Genomic DNA, 21178 nt, shown 5'->3' with positions numbered 1-21178 from the left:
AAGCAGCATACATTCTTCGATATAGCGTGGCTGAAAGAGCCATGAATCAAACTAATTTTCTTAGTGACAGTGAAATGAAGAAAAGCCACTACAATTCCTATGTACTGTAGCAAAAAAAATTCCCACTGTCTTATAGCTAAGGTTATGATCCTGAAACTCCTTGCTCCAAGAAGTCTGAACACTACACCAGAGACTACTACAGCAAAGCTTTAATCTTTAACCAAAAGTTTATAGGCATCATTCAATAATTTGTCAGAGCCAATGTGCATTGTGTCCATATCCACCTAGGCAGAGTCCTTGTTGTCATTCTGAGTGAAGAAATTGTTGGTCGATTTTCATGTGTCACATTAAACATTCTAACTGTTCCTTTGTTGTCTTTCAGGAACTCTTTTTCTGAACCTTCTCTGCCAAAAGTTCTTTGGCTTCACATCTCGAATTGAATGCACTTAGCATTTCTCTAATTGTTAAGTTGGCTCCTTTCATAATCAGTCTGTCACCATCAGCTGCAAAGGAAATAGCATAGTTTAGAATAAAGAAGGAAAACAAAAAGCAATAATCACAGTTCTACATGACTAAGTTTACATGAATGTTCTTAGCTAAACGTTTTCAAGTTTTAGAAAGCAACATTACATGTGTATTAAAATACTGAAATGACCACTTGCATATATATGATATTAAAATGACCTCTTGGTGTGTGTGTGTAAATAATATATATTCATACCACACTTTTCAAAACTGACTGGCAACAGAACCTGGCTGGCACCACAGAACCCCAAGTATACATGTAAAAGGGCTTCAACATTACTGTCAGCAGCAAAAATTGGCATTCTCTTGCCAGGAGTCTAATGTTCACTGGAAGTGCACAGACTCTCCTGAGTGACGTATCTGGGGTGCAGATGCTGTGGGAAGTTGCAGCCCCAATAGTTAACATAGAAATCACTTATCAGTTCTTTGGATCTTGGTCTCTCTCCGTAGCAAACTTAGTATTTACAAGTGTTTGATATAAAAACAGTAAGATTTGCGGGTTGGATCATGGACATAAGAAAAACATGTTTTACAGGCTATAAACTTTGGGAGTGAGCTCAAGAAAATGTAGGAGACTAGCAGGAAAACAAGAGCTCATTCATTAATTATGCTTAGTGCTTACATGGGTGTCCTCCCTTCCGTATTTTCAAGTGCCTGCTTTCACATTGCAAATCTTAGTATTATTTTATTGATTTGTTGCAGTATGTATTTCTCATGGCCTTTTGCTGGAACAATAAAATGTATTCATTGAAAATATAACAGGTGAGCCAGTTAATTACAGATATTGGCTGATCCTGCATTCCATGATCTGAAGGCACTCTCCCAGCCTGTGAATCATGGATGTTGCTGATAGCCAATTACAGTGACCATACTGCTCATGCAGCCAGAGTCTTGGAAAGAGGTGGAGAGCAAACATAATTAATAAAGGCTGCAATGTGATCCCCAGTTTTATGACACTCACTGAACTCAATGGGATTTTGTTTTGAAAAGACATATATAAGACTGCACATACAAACAGAACCACACATTACAAAGAACAACGTGCAAACTACAAACCTGTGTCAAATGCTCCTCTTTCCTAATAAACCCTGCATGCCAAATGATGTGATTTTTATGTGTACTTTCAGGCACTCTTATTCTGAGCCTTCTGTGCTTAAGCAGAACTCTGGTCAAGTTTGCATGTAACAATAAGCCAGGCTTTGGTCACAGCCAACCATGTATTTAAACCACATGGCTTCCTCCAAAGAATCCTGGTAACTACTGTTTGCTGGGAACTGGGAACAGTTCGCAGGCTACTTGATGGGAAGCCATATGCTTTAAATACATGGTGCAGATGGGCTAGCTTTACCATGGTTCATCATTAAGGACCAGCAACTAGTGAGACCACTTTTTCTTTAAAAGCTTCCATGAGCCATCTAGTGGAGTCAAAGGACATTATCACAGTATCATTTCCTCATTTTCTCTTATATTTGTGGCTCATATGAAAATGCAGAGACAGGACAGACAGTAGTTCCAAACTTTGTTACAACATTGGTAGATGCAACTTGTAGAAGTGTGTTCTGGCCATCTAGCACTGCTGAATGACAAAAAGAAAGATATGCTGCAACCAAGGGAAGGCAAGTGATAATCCTCCTATGGAGCTTTAAGATAAAGTCCGATTATCAAACCAAAATATTTACACATCAGAGGTGTTTCCAAGAACAGCAACACAGGCGAATAAGAAGGGTTTTCAAGAAGGGCTGTCTTCACAGTAGAGGATATAGGGCTACCCATGGGCATCTGGCTGGCCACTGTGAGAACAGGATGCTGGACTATATGGGCCACTGGCTTGATCCAGCAGGTTCTTCTTATGTTCTTAAATAGAGGCAGTTGGGGACATAAATGGTCCAAAATGCTGAATAAAATGATGTGCTCTTCCCCTCATTAGGATCCCACAAGTAAAATAAGGCACCATCTGCACTATACATTTAAAGTACTAAAGTGCTATAGCACTTTAAACAGTCATAGCTTTTCCCAAAGAATCCTGGGAACTGTTTGTTGTTAAAGGTGCTGAGAATTGTTAGTAGACCCCTATTCTCATCACAGAATTACAATTCCCAGAGTTCCCTAGGAAGAGAGATTGACTGCAAAACCTCTCTGAGAATTGTAGCTCTGTGAGGCGAATAGGGATCTACTAACAACTCTCAGCACCCTACACAAACTACCTTTCCCATGATTCCTTGGGGGAAGCTATGAATATTTAAAGTGGTATGTTACCATTTTAAATGTAAAATGCATACGGGGCCAAAGCTGGTACCTATTTTTCTGAATTCCAGAGACATGGATGGCTAACCTTTGCAGTTTTAGGAACTGAGAAAAGTCAGCTCCATAAAAACATTTACAGATTACATACAAAATTCAAAAAAGAGATGCCACATTAATACACGTAATCTTTATTATAGCTCAAAGACATTTTGAGTAGGGCTACTTCTGGGGACCAGAAAATTCTTTTAAGGGCCTCATCTGGCCCACAGGCTACTAGTTGAGCAACTCGGCTTTATAAAACAGGATTAATTTCTTACCAAATGTGATGTTTATTACTGGTTCAGACCCATCATGTTTTACATCTGTTTTCACTTCACAGTTGGTGTTGGATGCACATGCTTTCTTTGTGTATAGGCACTGAAGAAAATTTCTGAAAAGAGGATGTATTTGCATATTTACCAACAATATAGCAAAAAGTATAAAATGCAAATGAATGAACTGTTATTATAAAGACGTCTCTCCCCCCAAAAAAAAGAATAAGGGTAAGTCAGCCACCGATATTCAAGAATATATATATACAGCAAACCTTTGAAATACAAGGCAGATAAGACAGCCTTATAGGCTACAACAAAGGATCCCCAAGTCTTGAACAACTTTCGCCCAGTCTCGAATTTACCATTTCTGGGCAAGGTGGTAGAGCGGGTGGTGGTAAAGCAGTTGCAAGTGCACTTGGAGGAAGCAGATTATCTTGATCCATTTCAATCCGGCTTCAGGCCTGGATGTGGGACTGAAACGGCCTCGGTCATCTCGGTGGATGATATGAGGAGGGTGTTGGATAGGGGCGAATGCACCTTCCTCGTCCTCCTGGATCTCTCAGCGGCTTTTGATACCATTGATTATGGTATCCTCCTGGACCGCCTGTTGATGCTGGGTATAGGGGGCACTGTAATGCAGTGGTTCCGCTCCTTCCTCTCTGATAGGTACCAGAAGGTGGCACTGAGGGATGAGGTTTCAGACCCATGGCCTCTCACTTGTGGGGTGCCACAGGGTTCCATCCTCTCCCCGATGCTATTTAACATCTACGTAAAGCTGCTGGAAGCTATCATCAGGAGATGTGGGCTGCAATGCCATCAGTATGCAGATGACATGCAGCTCTATCTCTCGTTTAAGTCTTCACTGGGATGAAAACAGGATGGTTTTCGGATGGCTTCCAAAAAAATAATAATCCAACCAAGTTTTTTACTCAAAAATACCATTCCGTCCAACAGAGCTTACCCCGTAGTAAACGCGCAGAGGTCCACAACCAAAGGCTGTAATCCAACGCATCTTTACTTTTAGAGGAAGCCCCATTGCATTCAAAGGGGCTTACTTCCGAATAAGCATGTCGAGAAGTGGGCTGCAAGCGCTGCTGGGGTGTGGATGGGGGCTGGTCCTGCCAGGGAAGAACAGGGGGCAACAAAGACATGCTCATAACTGGGAAGAAAGGCGATGCTGCGGAGGACCCCTCCTGCCTTTCCCTTACCTGGTGCTTTCCACATTGGTCTCGAACGGACAGAAGGTGACCAAGATACTCTTCACCTGCTTGAGCGTCACTCCTGCCCTTTTCGGCACCACAAACGACATTTTCTTCCCTTCCCTCGATAGGCCACATGAGAAAGACAGAGCCCTAGGACGCGGAACAACCGGAAGACTACAATTCCCAGAACTCCGCTCACCGCGTTCGAAAAGAGGCCGCCTCTCACGCATAGCCTTCCGGGAAATGTAGTCAAGCCGCTCGGCTACATTTGCTTTATATTCGCAAGTTCTGTTGAAATTTTGGGAGGGTTCTTTGTTGTGCTTTGTTCTTTCATCGCGCAGGAATGAGCTGCGGAGAACCAATACTGAGAAGCTTTTGATTCCGTGAGAATGTCTTGCCTACTTTAAGTGGGGAACGATTTTGATTGGTGAAATTGCATTGCACCTTCAAAGGTTAAGGAGATTTTTGCAAAAACGAGCATGCAAAACGTCCCACGTTCGATTGCTTATATCTCCAGATAGGACTGGGCAAGAACTCTGGAGAATCAGCCAGGATAAACAATGCTGCCCTAGATGAACTAATTGCTGTACCAGACTTGAGCCACAGTTACACTGCACATTTATTCACGACGCTGCAGTTGATTCCTAGTTCCCAGTTCCTTATTTGCTTGAAAGTTAAAAACACTAAAAAACAAGAAAAGTTCACAGCTACAGCAACTCTAAAGCAAAGTTAACACTTATCTGAACCGCAAAATATATGTTGGGGTATCCTGTATCATATATATCTGTGATCTGGGGAATCCCCAGGCAAGAATGACAATAAATTTATTGCATCAAAATTATTAGGCTTCCAAATGCACATAAATGCATAATGATGTCATAAAATTAAAAAAACTGGGGGTGCCCACCCCAATATCTGCTCTGGGCCAGGACAAATCATACACCCCAGGAAAAGGGAGAGTGTATATGAGATGCCAGTGCTTCCCGCCTGGCCCAGAGCTTCTGCTGGGTGCAGGGCATGGATAAGGGCATCAAAGCATGCCCAAAATAGACAAAAGCATGCAGAAAAAAATTGGTAACGTGGTACCCACCCCAAAATCTACTCTGGGCCAGGACAAATCAAGGGGAGGGTGTAGTCTATGAAATGCCACTGCTTCCCGCTTGCCCAGAGCTTCTGATGGGCGCATGGCATGGATAATGGCATCTACGCACAACCAAAATAGACAAAAGCATGCAGAAAAAAACAGGTAACGGGGTGCCCACCCCAAAACCTACTCTATGGGCCAGGTGAGAAGTGCTGGCATCTCATAGATGACACCTTCCCCCTTCTGGGGCTGTATGATTTGTCCTGACACAGTACAGATTTTTGGGTGGGCACCCCCAGTTACTTACTTTTTCTGCATGTTTTTGTCCATTTTGGGTGTGCGTAGCTGCCCTTATCCGTGCCCTGTGCCCAGCATAAGCTCTGAGCCGGATGACAAGCACTGGCATCTCATAGAGGACACCCTCCACTTTCCTGGAGTGTATACTTTGTCCTGACCTAGAGCAGATTTTGGGGTGGGCACCCCAAGTTACTTATTGTTTTCTGCATGTGTTTGTCTATTTTGCTTGTGCGTAGATAGCCCTGTCTGTGCTCTGTGCTAAGTAGAAGCTCTGGCCAAGCGGGAAGCACTGGCGTCTCATAGAGGACATGCTCTACTTTCCTGGGGTGTATGATTTGTTCTGGCCCAGGGCAGATTTTGGAGTTGGCACCCCCAGTTACTTACTTTTTCTCAGTGTTGTTGTCTAATTTGGGTGTGCATAGATCCTGTTATCCATGCCCTGCGCCCAGCAATAGGTGACGAGGGAGGAGGTGGAGAGTGAGACGGGATGGAGTGGAGAAAACAATTGTTTAAAAAAATGGATGGTGGTGGTGAAGAATGGAGTGGAGGGGAAAAGGAGCCAGAGGGCAAGAACATGGATAAAGGAGGAGAATGAGGCAGCAGCAGAATGGAGATAAAGAACAGTGGAAGTAAAAGATGACAACATGTGTGTGAATGAATACTGTGTTTGCACTTGGCACAGAAAGTGGCCCCCACCACCCTCTCTGGCTACTGTGCTGCATTTGCAGTATTTTAACTTTTTTGCATCTCAGGGGAAAATGTTTGCTTGGGTGAGTGTCCCTTAGTTGGTGGCAGGGAAGGGTCCAGAAAGTGATTAAGTGAGAGAGATTATGCTTGCTGGCTGAGTGTGTGGGGGTGCATTCAGTTTGATGTGCAAAAATCTGAGTAGTGGCCTCTGCCTGCCTCCCAACCTCCCTTACCAGCGGAGAGACCACCATTGCTATCTTATGGTTAAAAATAATTATTCTACTACCTCTGTATGTGTGTGTTTATTTTTAATGTTGTTTTAGGCTACTTAGATGTGCAGCAGCCAAGGCCAGCACCTTGTAGGCATTTTTTAAAAAAAGTAACTGAAATGTAATTGTAGTGATTACCTTCGAGAAAAAGTAAAGTAATCAGTTACTTTCAGAGCAGTTGTAATTGTAGCGGTAATTACTACTTTTTTGGGCCATGTAATTGTAACTGTAATGTATTATTTTTTAAAAGTAATCTTCCAAGCTCTGATTTTGGGGTTCAGAGATGGGTTAACTTTGCTTTAGAGTTGCTGTAACTGTGAACGTTTCTTGTTTTTTAATGTTTTAAACATTAAACATAAGGAACTGGGAACTAGGAACCAACTTCAGCATCGTCATTTATTCCACTATTATTCCTCTTTAAACAGTCATGATTTTCCCCAAAGAATCATGGGAAGTGTACTTTGTGAAGGGTGCTGAGAGTTGTTAAGTTGTTAGAAGACCCCTATCCCACACACAGACCTGCAATTCCCATAGTTACCTCGGAAGAGAGATTGATTGTTAAACCACTCGGAGAATTGTAGCTCTGTGAGGGGAATAAGGGCCTCCTGACAACTCTCAGCACCCTACACAAACTACCTTTCCAATGATTCTTTGGGGGAAGCCATGACTGTTTAAAGTGGAATAATAGTGGAATAAACCACAGACAATATGAGTAGCAAAATGCTATTCAAGGTCGCTAATTCATAGGGTCGCCATAAGTCATAATTGACTTGAGGCATGTAACACACACAGAAATATATGGTGTGAATATGACCTTGGTAAGCAGCTTCTTATGAGGCTTCTCCAGTACGGAGTTCCTGAGTAGTGAGAGCATGTGTATTTTCCGTATTTGAAATATTTCTACCCGAATTTTGAACCAAAGGCTTCCTTATTGCCGCTACCAACTTCTGTTTGTTTATTTAAAGAAAGTATACAATAAAGCAAAAATCAAATACCCAAATACAGGCAAACATAACCCCAACAGTTAAAAGCTTACAAACATATGTACACTTCACTGGGCTTAAGCCCCTTTAAACATAGAGAGATTTATTCCCAAGTAAACATGCATAGGACCAGACAGTAATGCTGAAATTCTATACAGACTTTACCTTTAAGTCCAATTAAACTCAAGGGGCTTTACTTCTGATAGACATGCATGAGATTGTACTGTACAATGCCCCCCCCTGTTGTGTCTTAAAAGAGCCCCTTACAAGTCAGGTAGTGGCAAAATCTAAATAGATAATGAACAAGCAGGGCTGGCCCTACCACAAGGCAGAGTGAGGCAGTCATCTCAGGCAGCAAATAGTGAAGGACAGAGTGATTACGAGGTTATTGGAGGACAGGACTGAGAACTCCCCTGTGCTCCCTAAGCTAGCCTGTTGCCTTCAGCTATGGTAGAAGATGCTGTCCTGTTGCCAGTGTTGAAGTAAATTTCAACTTCTAGTCTGGTCAACTTTTGTTCATGTGATTCTTGTCCTTCAGCTCAATCAACAGCAGAATGTTCCTCTGGAAACAGGGGAAATGAGGAACATTTAAAAACACACACACAACAACACAGCCATTTCTAGACATGAGGATTTGTTCATCTGTTGCAGCAAAAATAACTTTCTTCATTTTTTTATCTTACATTTGTATGGTGGTAGTGCTGATGTTGCAACCTGTCCTGGCTCCCAACCAGAGAAGCAGACTCAGGTCTCTCACATTGGGTTTTTCTGCTTAAAGCTTTATTTCAGAAATCAGAACAGGGATCTTGCATCTTATGCTTATCCTGCTTAAACCAGGATTCAAACAGGAACAGGCATACTAGACATTGGAAGCGACAGCAGATGAATTGTCACAACAGCAATACCAACAGTGCTACTTCTTATATACAGAAATAGGGTGGGCACTTAATACTATTAATTCAGGCTCTTTTCAGCACGAGCTACAAGGCAGGGCTACAATGGGAGGGTGGATGAAATTTGGCTACCCCTGCTCGTGTCTCCGGGGTGTAAAGAGCCAGCTAAAGATCACCCTATAGTGAGTGGCTCAGGGGTTACGTGCCCTGCCACCTGTACAGCCACGGGCAAGCTGCAGAGTCCCAAGGAGCCCAGTTGCCCCCCAGTTGCGGACAAGGAAGGGCGGGCTTGTGCAGCTGTGGCAAACTGAGCAGGCCCTAGCCAGCTGGGGAGGACCAGCCTCAGAGGGAGGCAATGGTAAACCCCCTCTGAATACCGCTTATCATGAAAACCCTATTTATAGGGTACCCATAAGTCAGGATCGACTTGAAGGCAGTCCACAACCATGTTCTCTATCCTCTGCGGCCTTGGAGACATGGCCCACATTCACACCATACATTTGTTCCACTATACAGTCATGGGTGTTGAGAGTTTTTAAAAGGCCCCTATTCCCCTCCTCTTCCCATGATGCTTTGGGGGAAACCATGACTGTTTAAAGTGGAATAATAGCAGAATAAATGTATGGTGTGAATGTGGCCATGCTAGTTTCTGACTCCGCTGAGTCACTTTCCTTCTGCCTAAGAAGTTCCATTGTTTTTGTTAGCATTGTATGCTTGGCCTTGGTACCTGCAGAGAGTCCCCACCAGCCAGCTGAGACAAGGAAAGGCTGTCTGAGCCTTCCTCAGTAACTCCAGCAGCTGGCTTCAAGGCTTCTGGGGACACATGCTCTGTAACCCCCTCATTTCCTTCATCAGTGCTAACAATGTCCTCCCCAATGTCAGAAACCCCTTCTCCATTTTCCCAACCTTGCCAGAGATTCTCCTTGTAGCCCATGACCCAATCCACCTTAAATGAGGCTGCGGCCCAGTAGTTGTCGGCAGGGTGGCACGGGCAGGGTAGCATTGCTCACCTTCCCTTCCCAATGCCAAGCATCCCTGCTGCTTCTTGAGAAGGGGAGGGGCAAGGTGTGAGGAGCTCAGTGCAGGCATGGCAGCAGGAGCATCGGATGGGCTCCCACCACCATGCCTACCCTGCACTGAGCTCCCCGTGCTTCACCCCTCTCCCTCTCCAGAACCGACAACAATGTATTGAGAGCAACACTGCCCTCCACGTCCTGCCCTGCCAACCACTACTGCCACAACCCTGTAGTGAGTTCCTCCTGACTTACCAGTGGAGGACCAATGCTCTATTACACTGCCAAGGATCTTAGGGGTAGTCCTTGACTTGTGTACCATAGTTGCGTATACCACCCAAAAAGCTTGGGTTCTGAATTTATTAAACAAAATCCCACTTGAAATGGATAGGAAATCAACTTGCATTGAATACATGTAACCTCTTTGCCACAAGATGGCAGAAGAGCCACTTTATATAATTTGGGAAAGAATTGCTAAAGAACCTTAAGGCACCTTCCAGGTTAGCAGATTAAATGTGCCATAAACTTCCTTGGACTAGAGTCCACTTCATCAGATGTATGAAGTAGCTCTAGTCCATGATAGCTTATGTCACAATAAATCTATTGGTCTTTAAGGTGCCATAAGACTCTTTTGCTGTAACAGACTAAGGCTGTATTGAATTGCAGCCTAACATGGTTAGCCCTTTAGAAGTTATTAAAACAATGGATCAGTATACTCTAGAAATATTATTTCTGATTTTTCTGAATGAGAAAATCTTTACAGATTTTCCTTCCCAAATCAGATAGAAAATATACGACCTATTGCATTCATTGTCATTCATTCTTATTTTCAAAGCACCTGATGTTGTACTAGCTGTTGTAGAACAAAAGAAAATGAAATCCTTGCCTACAACTTACAATGTATCACAATAACACATAAAAGAAGCAACTTTATTAGGGTTTATCCTGAAGCACAGGGTGCAAATACATTAAAAAAAACAAAATAAAGAATGTAAAGGAGAAGAAATAATTAAATAGATAAAAATAAAAACTGAAATGCACATATTTACTCATATGTCAGTACAACTGGGTTCAATGGGATTTGCTCACAGGTAAGTGTGTTTAGGGTTGCACCCCAACAGTGCAATCTTAAACACATACCTGGGAGTAAGGACTGTTGAACTCAACCCTAAGGGTAGGTTTGAATCAAAATTGTGGGATTAAGGCACCAGTCTTGCTTACCTGGGAGTAAGCCCCACTGAATTCAATAAGACCTTCTTTTGAGCAAATATGGTTATGATTGCAACTAGTCTGTGTCCACGCAGCTAAGAGACTCAGCTCTGTGTGTGTGTGTGTGTGATGCCAGATACTAAAATAAATGCAAAAAGAAAGCGTATAGAAATGTAACAGACTGTTGCAGAATGTCTTACATTGACAAGTCTTTTTGCCAAACAGTCTTCATCTGCTACTTATTACCATCGTGTCAGAGAAAGCTGTTTTGGAATTAAAAGAGAGTGGTGATACTCCTCAAACAAAGCAGAAGATACCTGATAAAAATAAGGAAAAAATTATCTCCCCAATTAGAAATAGAATCAAAAGAAAGATATACCAAAAACTGATGTAATAGAAAAGAGGCCATGAATAAAAAGGGAGTCAGTTATCATCAAGGTGTAAAGCTTGATGTGAGGTTTCCTTTAAAACATAACAAAAACAAAATTGAAATTATGTGAGGCTTTTAAGTATGGAGAAAACGTGTATGTTGCCTCTAAACTGTGACAAGAATATAGGGGAAGGAAAAAAAGTACTCAGACAATAGGACAGTCCCAATTGCTAGTGGTAAAAATGCTGATAGAGAAGATTATTGTTGAATATAAGTAATAAACTTTCTTTTAGTCACATTTAATGTAAAAATAGGTTTATCATTGTATTGCTTTATTATGTTATGTGTGGCTTTTTAGAAAAGGTGGCAGTTGGTTAAAAGTGCCCTCTTGAGTCCATTGGCACTAATGAAAATTCCTTTTACAAAATTAAAGCACTGTGTCAAGCACCTCCATCCTACACACTTCACAAGGTGGGGGAAACAGTCAGCTGGGCCTCCCCTGCTAATCTCAACAACCAGGCAGGTCTAAATGGAAGGAGGCCAGATATTTGTTGTCCATGTCATTTAGGGCTTTATTATTTATTTATTCATTTATTTATTATAAATAAATATATTTGTATATTATATCCTAGAAGGAGCCCAGGGTGGCGAACAAACACTAAAAACACTCTAAAACATCTTAAAAACAGACTTTAAAATCTATTAAAACAAAATATCTTTAAAAACATCTTGAAACAAAACAACTTTAAAAACAGCTTTTTTAAAAAAGCAGTTTTAAAATCATCTTAAAAAGCAATTCCAATTCAGATGAAGACTAGGATAAGATCGACACAACAGTATAGAATACAGGCAGAGAATGTGCTTTATGTGGCTATCCTTGTATCTGATTGGCAAGCTGCAACTATTAATATTATTAGCATATTTAGATTTATTGCCTGCTCTTCACCCAAAGGTCCCAGGGTTTTCCAATACATCATTAAAAACAGTTTAAAACAACTTAAAATCAGAATGCAATGGCCAGACTGCTCACAGGAGTGCAGAAGATACCGGCCAGACCACTCTCTGGAGCAAGCTTCAGACAACACAATAACAGCAGATCAACTTGACTTGGGCGGCCTATACAAGAGAAGACAGTCTGGTCCCGAGGTGTTTAGGCCAAAGGTAGCCAATGTATGGGTGAAACAGGTGGCCTCCACATTTTATTTATTTATTTTATTTTATTAAATTTCTATACCACCCCATAGCCGAAGCTCTCTGGGCGGTTCACAACAATAAAACATCAATATACAATATACAATAAGCCACAAAGAAAACAATTTACACCAAACTACAAAAACACTAGCATACTAAAATACTGAAGTGTGAAAATATTAAAATGTTAAAAAGTTAAAGTATTAGCTGTTAAAATGTTAAAATGTTAAAATACCTGGGACAAGAGGAAGGTTTTAACTTGGCGCCGAAAGGATAGTAATGTTGGCGCCAGGCGTACCTCGACAGGGAGATCGTTCCACAGTTCGGGGGTCACCACTGAGAAGGCCCTTTTTCTTGTTGCCATCCTCCGAGCTTCCCTCTGAGTAGGCACCCGGAGGAGGGCCTTCGATGTTGAACGAAGTGTACGGGTAGGTTCATATCGGGAGAGGCGTTCCATCAGGTATTGTGGTCCCAAGCCGTGTAAGGCTTTATAGGTTAAAACCAGCACCTTGAATCGAGCCCGGAAACATATAGGCAGCCAGTGCAAGCGGGCCAGAATCAGGGTTATATGTTGTTGACATCAACTCCCATCAGCCCCAACCATCATTACCAATGGTCAAGGATGGTGGAAGTTGTAGTCTTAACAACATCTGGAGGACCCCACAATTAGCTTGGGGTAGGGCCTTATAAGTCAGAACTAGCTGTAAGTAAGGTTACCATTTTAAAAAAGCAGCTGTCCTCAAACAAATGGCAATATATCTTTAATTCTCTACAATTTCTCCTCTTTTCATTGTGGGGAGCTTATATGAGCTAGTATGTCCCACTAAAGAACTGTCATCCTCTTGCCTAGTTTTGCAGTTTCTTTTTATTTCAGATCTCAGCAGGTAAAGTGAGATGCTGCAGTTAGCAAATCTTCATAATCGGTTCACACACCCCAGTCAGAGAAAGAGCCAGAAGTTTTTTAAATCCTACCCTATCTTATTTTATCATTGGGAGCATCTCTTCTTGGCATTTCTTCTTCACTTTTCTCTCAAGTTTGTTTAATTAAATGTACAGCTCTTAAGCAGAGGAAGATGTCTTAGCTGACATGTTTGGGATCACTTTGGGCTCCAACAATACAGAGCATTGATTTTGTTTTACCTCCAATCTTCCATTTTTCAATTCACTAAATTGCTGCTCCTGACGCTTATCTTGTTGCTGATACTGTTGTTGACAACCTGTGTTACAAGTACGTCTCTGGCCTGAGATGTATCATTTGATACAACATATTTATGACCTGGTATGGCCTTTCTCTGAATAAGATATATGTTGCCTTGGGACCATCAGTCCTGCGAAGAGACAAGCCAAGACATGGTTTAGTTATGAATTCAGGTGAGATCTCCAGAAGGCTTCAGAAAACAAGGCCACACACACAGGCTTAAGTGTTTCTTTCCTGAAACAGGCAACACACAAATCCTCTAAAGAAAACAAGAGTTGCAAATGGTTCAGAAGAGGATATAATTCCATTCTTTGTTGTAAAAAGCAGAGGGGTTATATATTTTCATTCGAGAGAAATCACATCTAAATGTTTAGGAGGAATCAGGTGTTTAGGAGGAGTCTTAGTAAGAAGGAACATGGGTGATGCCACCCCAATTTCCATGATCATGGGTAGAGGGAGGTATGGCCATGGGGAGGTGGTGAACTACCATAGAAGACAAGGGCAAGGCTATCTATGCCTTGTTCCTCACTCTCACTCCTCTCATGGACGGGTTCCTCGTTGCTCATCTGCTGTGTGTGCTGTTGTTTAACACCAGATTGGTACACAATAAGACCACACCCATCCATGATTTGATTGTGGATGAAAGTGCCAATTTGATGTGCATTACCAAGACGTGAGTGAGTGAGCTGGGTGGAGTTGATCTGACCCAGCTTTGTCCACCTGGATACTCAGTGCAATACCAGCACAGGCTGCAGGGATAGGGAGAGGAGTTGCTGTGGTCTACAGAACTTCCATCTCTGTCACCAGGAAACTGCTCTGTCATGGAACTAGCTGTGAGGGCTTGGACCTGGTATTGGGTCAAAGAGAAAGTAACCTAGGGTTGCTGCAGGTATACTGCCCACCCTACTGCCCAGCAGCTTCCTTCACCAAGCTGGCAGAGGCTGTCTCGGCTGAGGTATTGGAGGAACCCGGAACAATAGTCCTGGGTGATTTCAATGTCCATGCTGAGGCTGCCTCTAGTCTTCTGACTCAGGACTTCATGGTCTCCATGATGACCATGGGAGCGTCTCAAGTTGTCACCAGCCCGACAAAAAGGGCAGGTCACACCCTTGACTTGGTTTTTGCTCCAGATAGAGGAGGGGGTGGTCTAGAGATGGGAGGGTGGTTGTCACCCCATTGTCATGGTCAGACAACTTCCTAGTGACGTTTAGACTTATGGCTCCAATCCTCCCCTGTAGCAGTGATGGACAGATAAAGATGGTCTACCCCCAGAGACTAATGGAATCCACAGGATTCCTGAATGCCCTGGGAAAGTTCCCAGTAGATAGAGCAGGTGACCCTGTTGAAGCCCTTGTCACACTGTGGAACAGTGAGGCGCATTGGGCTCTTGACACGGTTGCCCTTGAGCACCCTCTCTGGCATTGTGGAGCTTGGTTTGCACCTTGGTACACCAGTGAGCTAAGGGCAATGAAACAGGCTGGATGACGGCTAGAGTGCAAGTGGTAAAAGACATGCTGTGAGGCTGATTGGGCACAAGTAAAACATCATAACTGTACCTACTGTGTGGCAGTGAGGGCAGCAAAGAAGGCCCACTTCTCCGCCACCATTGCATCCTCAAGTAGCCATCCAGTGGAGCTTTTCCATATTGTCAGTGGTCTGTTGACATCAACTTCAGAGGTCCACTGTGAATTGTTTGTACTGAGCCTCTGCTTCCCCACGAGGGCCAGGGAGCAGGGAGACATGAGTTCCAGGTTTCCCAGCTGTCAGAAGGCACAGAAGACCAAGGAATTGTTGAGTCTGAGCAAGATAGTCGGAGGGGGAGTGACGTAGAGTCCGGTTGAGTCCAGGCAAGTTCCCACAGATGGCGCGGTCTCGGAAGCAGAGAGCGCGCCACCCCCAGACAGGTTGGAGGAGCCATTGGAAGATGTTCCAGAGGGGGCGTTGACTCCCCCTTTACCAAGCAGTTCTCGGGATGCCTCAAGCACGTCACCGCCCCCTGACCTCAAGCCGTTTGCTAAGGAGACGGTTCTTTCAGACAAGCCATTGGAAGCATACACCCCATCACCCCGCTCTCGACACCGCAAGAAGCAGACCGGACAGAGGCAGGACTTGCGAAGGAGCCAGAGATTACGATCTAAAACATTCCCTAGTTACGACTGCAGCTCTCTGGGTAGAGTTGCTGAGTCAACTTTCTTCACATGTTGCAGAGCATGTCTAGAACAGAGCTTGGAAGATTACTTTTAAAAAGTAATAAATTACAGTTACAATTACTTGACCAAAAAAGTAGTAATTACTGTTACAATTACAATTGCTCTGAAAGTAACTGATTACTTTACTTTTTCTCAAAAGTAATCACTACAGTTACATTTCAGTTACTTTTTTTAAAAAATGCCTACAAGTTGCTGGCCTTGGCTGCTATACATCTAAGTATCCTAAAACAATATTAAAAATAAAAACACACACACAGGGGGTAGTAGAATAATTTTTTATCCATAAGATTAACAGAATGGCACAACAGAATCTCACTGATACCCCAACACTTGAAATCAAATTTTACACTTGAAATGCTGCTTTTATAATACATTCTCATGATTCTGCTCACTCAGAACTCAACAAAACCACATATTTAAGATTGTACCTCCGGTCAGCTTGAATGATGACTCACAAGTCCCCCCCCTTTTTCCCCCCCCCATAGTAAATTGTGGCATACGTCACGTGTTGAGAAAATTTGTCCTAGAAGCTTATAGGCAGCAAATGAACTTTGGAGCCTTTGCCTTGTAAAAGAATCTAATGTGTTCTGATGACAGCAGGCCTTGTTCTTCCAAGAAAGACTTCAGGGTTCTGTTGCACATGGTGGGTTCTGCCACTGAGAAGGGTTTTTGAACTAGATGTCTCTTTCAAGCCCCCAAATCCCCCGTTACTACACTTCTATTAATCACTTCCTCTTTAACCCAATCAGTTAGTGCTATCAGAGCTTGGAAAAGTTACTTTTTTGAACTACAACTCCCATCAGCCCAATCCAGTGGCCATGCTGGCTGGGGCTGATGGGAGTTGTAGTTCAAAAAAGTAACTTTTCCAAGCTCTGGTGCTAATGACTGTGCACTTTTTCCTGTAAGTTAAAATCACCTCATGGCTCATGCCTTTTCCATGGCAAGTAGGAGGGGCAGGGGGTGGGAGGAGAGTAGCACTATTTGCTAAAAGCAGCTAGGAAGAAGCAGGAGCAAACTTAAGGAAAACGAAGGAGGGCAGGGAGAGACAGGAGCTGCACACCAAACCATTGAATGAGGAGAAACAAAACAGAAAGAAAGAAAGATGGGGAGGAGAAGAAAAGGGGAAAGAGAAGGCCAAGTGAAAAGATGAGGCAGAAAGAGAGAAAACTTTAGGGCAATTGTACTTAGGAAAACTCATACAGTATCCAAGGGCTTGGGGGTGGGGAATTCACACCACAAGAAAATGGCCTGACTGGCCTGCTGCTGCACTTTTTACAGTCTGATCTGCAGGCATCAGCAGGTGTAATTTTTGATGGCACAACAATTAACCTGATTAGCAGATGGAAATATTTAAGGCACAAACACAAGGGCAGTTTTTAAAAAGCTGGTAAATCTAGAGGTGTATCTTTCATCACTGATCTCTAGAAAAATATTCTCTAACACTTAAGCCCAAACAGCAATGCTGTGGCACCATCCCAGTGATTTGTAGAGGCTGGGCTGTGACTCCACAACCGTTTAAAACAGACAAAGTTCTACTTAAAGTCAGTTGCTCTAAAGTTACTTTCAGCTGAAAGTGCACACCTTGATCCTAAAGCTACACATTCATAGGATAGTGGACTACAGTCTGAGCTTCAGCACAGTCAGGTCAGGATGAACCAGGGCTCAACCCTGGAAGTTTCTTTTCTGAGGCCAAATCCTGGACACAGAACATGTTTATTATTATTTCTATCCTACTGTACAAAATGCTTGCAGCAAGTTGCAAACGTCATCAATCAGTTCTATTTAAAATAGGGAAAGACCATAGAGTACAAAAATATGTAAAAAGGAATGCCTCTGAGTATTATAGAGTGTCTGCACCTCACTTGAAGTCAGCTACACATATTACATAGCAAAAGCATATGTTCTCCTCCGCTCTACATATTGTGGGAAGATATGATCAATCCTATTTCCCTGGCACAGGTACCTGTAACCATACATACACATAGACATAAGTAGCCCTAAAATAAAGCAAAATAGTTGCCTAGGGCAGTGAATTTAGGCATCACTAAAGATAGCTGAGAAGGAAATAGGTCTAAAGCAAAGGCAGATCTCTTGCAAGATCCCACTGAAGTTAATGATATTTGTGCAGGAGAAGTTTGCAGTCATTTTCTAGAAGGAGATGGGAAGGGGAAGAGTTTTACATGAAAGGTTACGCCTCATTAAAGAGATCCATATTTTTCTTCAACTGGTTCTGACAGAAGTGAACGTAGTTTTTTTTCTCTCTCACTTCCTTTACCATTTTGTGCCATTCATTCATTCACCAAAATGAGCTTATTTTTTTCTGCTAATTTCTTTTAGCTGAGATCAAACCTGCACCCCCCCATCCAGTCCCAATGATCCTAGAGCCCAGCTGTTTCACCATTCTGTCTTGTGACTCACCCCACTGTTCAGAACAGTTTTACCTAAAATAAAACAGGATATACATGGGTGCAATGGCACCAATTCATGATCTTTTAAAATTTTCCAATAAAAATCTGAGCCTGCTTATGGAAAGCTTAGTATTGGATGAGGAACAAAACAGAACTGATAAGAAAAGCAAGTGTCCTGGCAACGATACCTTTTTATTCTCAAGGCAAGTCTGGGGCATTTTGGGTGCATTCATGCCTTGTTGTGAGGAAATTACAGAGGCTTGTACTTTCAGCTATTTTACAGCCCGATACATACTTAAGTGATTGAAGGTAATCCAATTTATTCTAAGTGGTGTTAAATTGTATCAGATCCTAGTATTCACTTAAAATGGGTTGCAGTTTGAGCTGTTGGCATCATTCTTTCATGAGGTTTGAAACTCTTCCTGCTTTATTGCTAGATGATAAAACAGGGCAGGATTTGATCCTTTAGAAATGCTGCTTGACGCTGCTCATCTAGCTCAATGGTAATGTCTTTTTTTCTTTTGGCGGTTTGTGCTTTTATGTTGCACATCTTGCCTGGGATATTTGCCCGTCATTGCACTCCCCACAATTACAAACATCCAAATGGAATGTAAAGTAGACATCAGTGTGCTGTTCTATCATTGTACACCGACAAATGAAGTTTGCATGTGTGTTTGTTAAGAGTTCAATTCTGTTTGCTCAGGTATAAGATTTGACTCTCCTGTCAAATATAGCACAGCTATAGATGGCAATGCACACATCTTCGGTGTATTTTGTTTGCTTCCCCTCCCCCCCCCCCGAATCATTAAAGTTATCAAGACAAAGGATCATTGTTGGACTTTTTCCCACCCCCCTTAGGATACCAACTATGATGTATCCTCATCTTTAAATGTGGGTATGCCACAAATCACACACAAAGTGGAGGGCAGGGGGAAATTTAAGCAGCAAATGTTACATGAGTCACAGGGACTAGATACATAGGAAGCTGCCATATACAGAGTCAATGGCTGCTAGCCACAATAGCTTTATTCTGCCTTCACTGTTGAAAGCAGTATGTTTCTGAATACCAATAGCTGGGAATCACAGGTGCGGAGAGTGCTGTTGCACCCAGGTGCTGCTTGAAACCTTCCCATGGGCACCTAGTTGGCCCCTGTGAGAACAGAATTCTGGACTAGATGGTGTCATGAAATTGTAAATTTCTATGCATTTGTTAACCTGGTTTTTGATATCATGGCTCAGTTACAAAGAACTCTGGGAGTTACATCTTGTCAGGAGACAGGCCTCTGGAAAGGGTGGGGCAGAATTGTGTGAAGCCCCTGGAGGCTAAGATTGAAGCAATACAGACTTGGCCTGTTCCTCATACTAAGAAACAGGTTCAATCTTTTTTGGGGTTGGCAGGTTACTACAGAAAATTTGCACCTCACTTCAGTAGTATTGCTATACCTTTAACTGATCTGTGTAAAAAATCCCTGCCTATGCATGTTAATTGGACTGACAAGTGTCAGCATGCTTTTGATGCTTTAAAAACCTTGTTGGTGCAATATCCAATTTTAAAAGCTCCTGATTTTTCCATCCCTTTTGTAATTCAGACTGATGCATCGAACTATGAGCTTGGAGATGCTTTGCTTCAAAGAGATGCTGATGGAGATTTGCATCCCATTGCATATCTCAGTAAAAAACTGATTCAGAGAGAGCGCAATTTGGCTACAATTGAAAAAGAGTGTCTTGCTTTGGTCTGGGCTCTTTACAAGTTATGCCCTTACCTGTGGGGATGCCATTTTCAATAACAAACCGACCATTCACCTTTGTGTTGGCTGGCTAAAATGAAAAATTCCAACCAGAAGCTCTTACGCCGGAGCTTAGCCCTTCAGGATTTCGATTTCTCCATCCAATACATAAAAGGACGTGATAATGTGGTAGCCAATGCTTTATCCCGTGCTCCTATTCCAGATGATTAATTTTTTTTGGCTCTGATGATCTATGGCTTGTTTTGGATGCTGTTTTTACTGTTTTGAGATTTTAACATGGTTTTTTGACTTTTGACTGATTTTATGGCTTATGACCTTTTTTTTGGAATTTGGACCAGCTTTTTGAACTGCCCATTTTTTATTCTATCTCTTTATTCTCCTAATAAAGTCTTTCTTTTTAGTGTTCTATTTTTGAGGGTATTTTAAGGGTCCTTTTTTCTCTCTAGGTATTGTTATTTTGTATTTTCCTTTTGTTAAATTTTTGTAACCTATTTTAGTATGGCATAAGTCTGGAAGTAGCACACCTGCTTGGAGCATTTATGAAATATTTCCCTTTTATTGTAATGTGTTTATTGATGTATTGTTATGCTTAATTTTTTGCTTTTTTCTACTGTCTGGTGTCAGCGATGAAGCAGAACTGTTTGAATGCTGATGTCATCTTCAAGAAAAAGGGGTGTGCCATGAAATTGTAAATTTCTATGCATTTGTTAACCTGGTTTTTGACATCATGGCTCAGGTACAAAGAACTCTGGGAGTTGCATCTTGTCAGGAGACAGGCCTCTGGAAAGGAAAAAATGTTAAGTTTCGTTTCAGCTGCAAGCAGTTGGGGAGGCCTGAATAGAAACACCTGGTTATCTGTGGTAATCAGTTGGAGCCTGGTACTCAAGGGCATGCAGGCTTGAGGAGGTCGAGATCAGAGTTGGGAGGGGAGCCTGCAAGGCACAAAAAAGTGAAGAAGCTTCAGGAACATGACTACATCAGAAAGCCCCTGATTGGTTAATTAGTCCTGGACCGTTGGGTTTCTTTTTCCTTAAGTATGAGGTCTGAGACCTACAGCCGTTGTTCCCCTGGAAGGTTCCCCTGGGATGTTCCCCCTGAGTTTCCATCTAGATAGTTGCTTGCGTGGGGATCCATTGCTTCTTACCTGATGCTATTCTCTCTGAGGAGAGATGAGATTACAACTAACTACCTCCTAAGTAAGTAGATAGGATAGCTAGTTTGTTATTTTCTTGTTGTGTGTGTGAACTCTCTTATATGATACCTGAACCCCTGATTGGGTGTGTGGTTTTGAGGAATTGTTTTGATGCTATATATTGATGTGCACTTATATTAA

The 21178-nt window shown here is 42.4% G+C and overlaps 1 protein-coding gene across 1 annotated transcript; it reads right to left on the bottom strand.

The window, feature by feature from the left end:
* Positions 1–194: 194 nt before the first annotated feature.
* Positions 195–4555, bottom strand: MRPL53 (mitochondrial ribosomal protein L53). The gene is made up of 3 exons (XM_061602198.1): positions 4292–4555; positions 3087–3199; positions 195–503 (listed from the first exon to the last, which is right to left on the bottom strand). Exons 1-3 carry the CDS (start codon positions 4513–4515, stop codon positions 379–381), a joined length of 462 nt encoding a protein of 153 aa, XP_061458182.1. The 5' UTR covers positions 4516–4555; the 3' UTR covers positions 195–378.
* Between the last annotated feature and the right edge of the window lie 16623 nt (positions 4556–21178).

Source organism: Rhineura floridana, chromosome 1, assembly GCF_030035675.1.
Source record: "Rhineura floridana isolate rRhiFlo1 chromosome 1, rRhiFlo1.hap2, whole genome shotgun sequence".
Lineage (NCBI taxonomy): Eukaryota > Metazoa > Chordata > Lepidosauria > Squamata > Rhineuridae > Rhineura > Rhineura floridana.
Note: the sequence above shows the minus strand (reverse complement) of the source record. Positions and strands in the feature narration are given on the sequence as shown.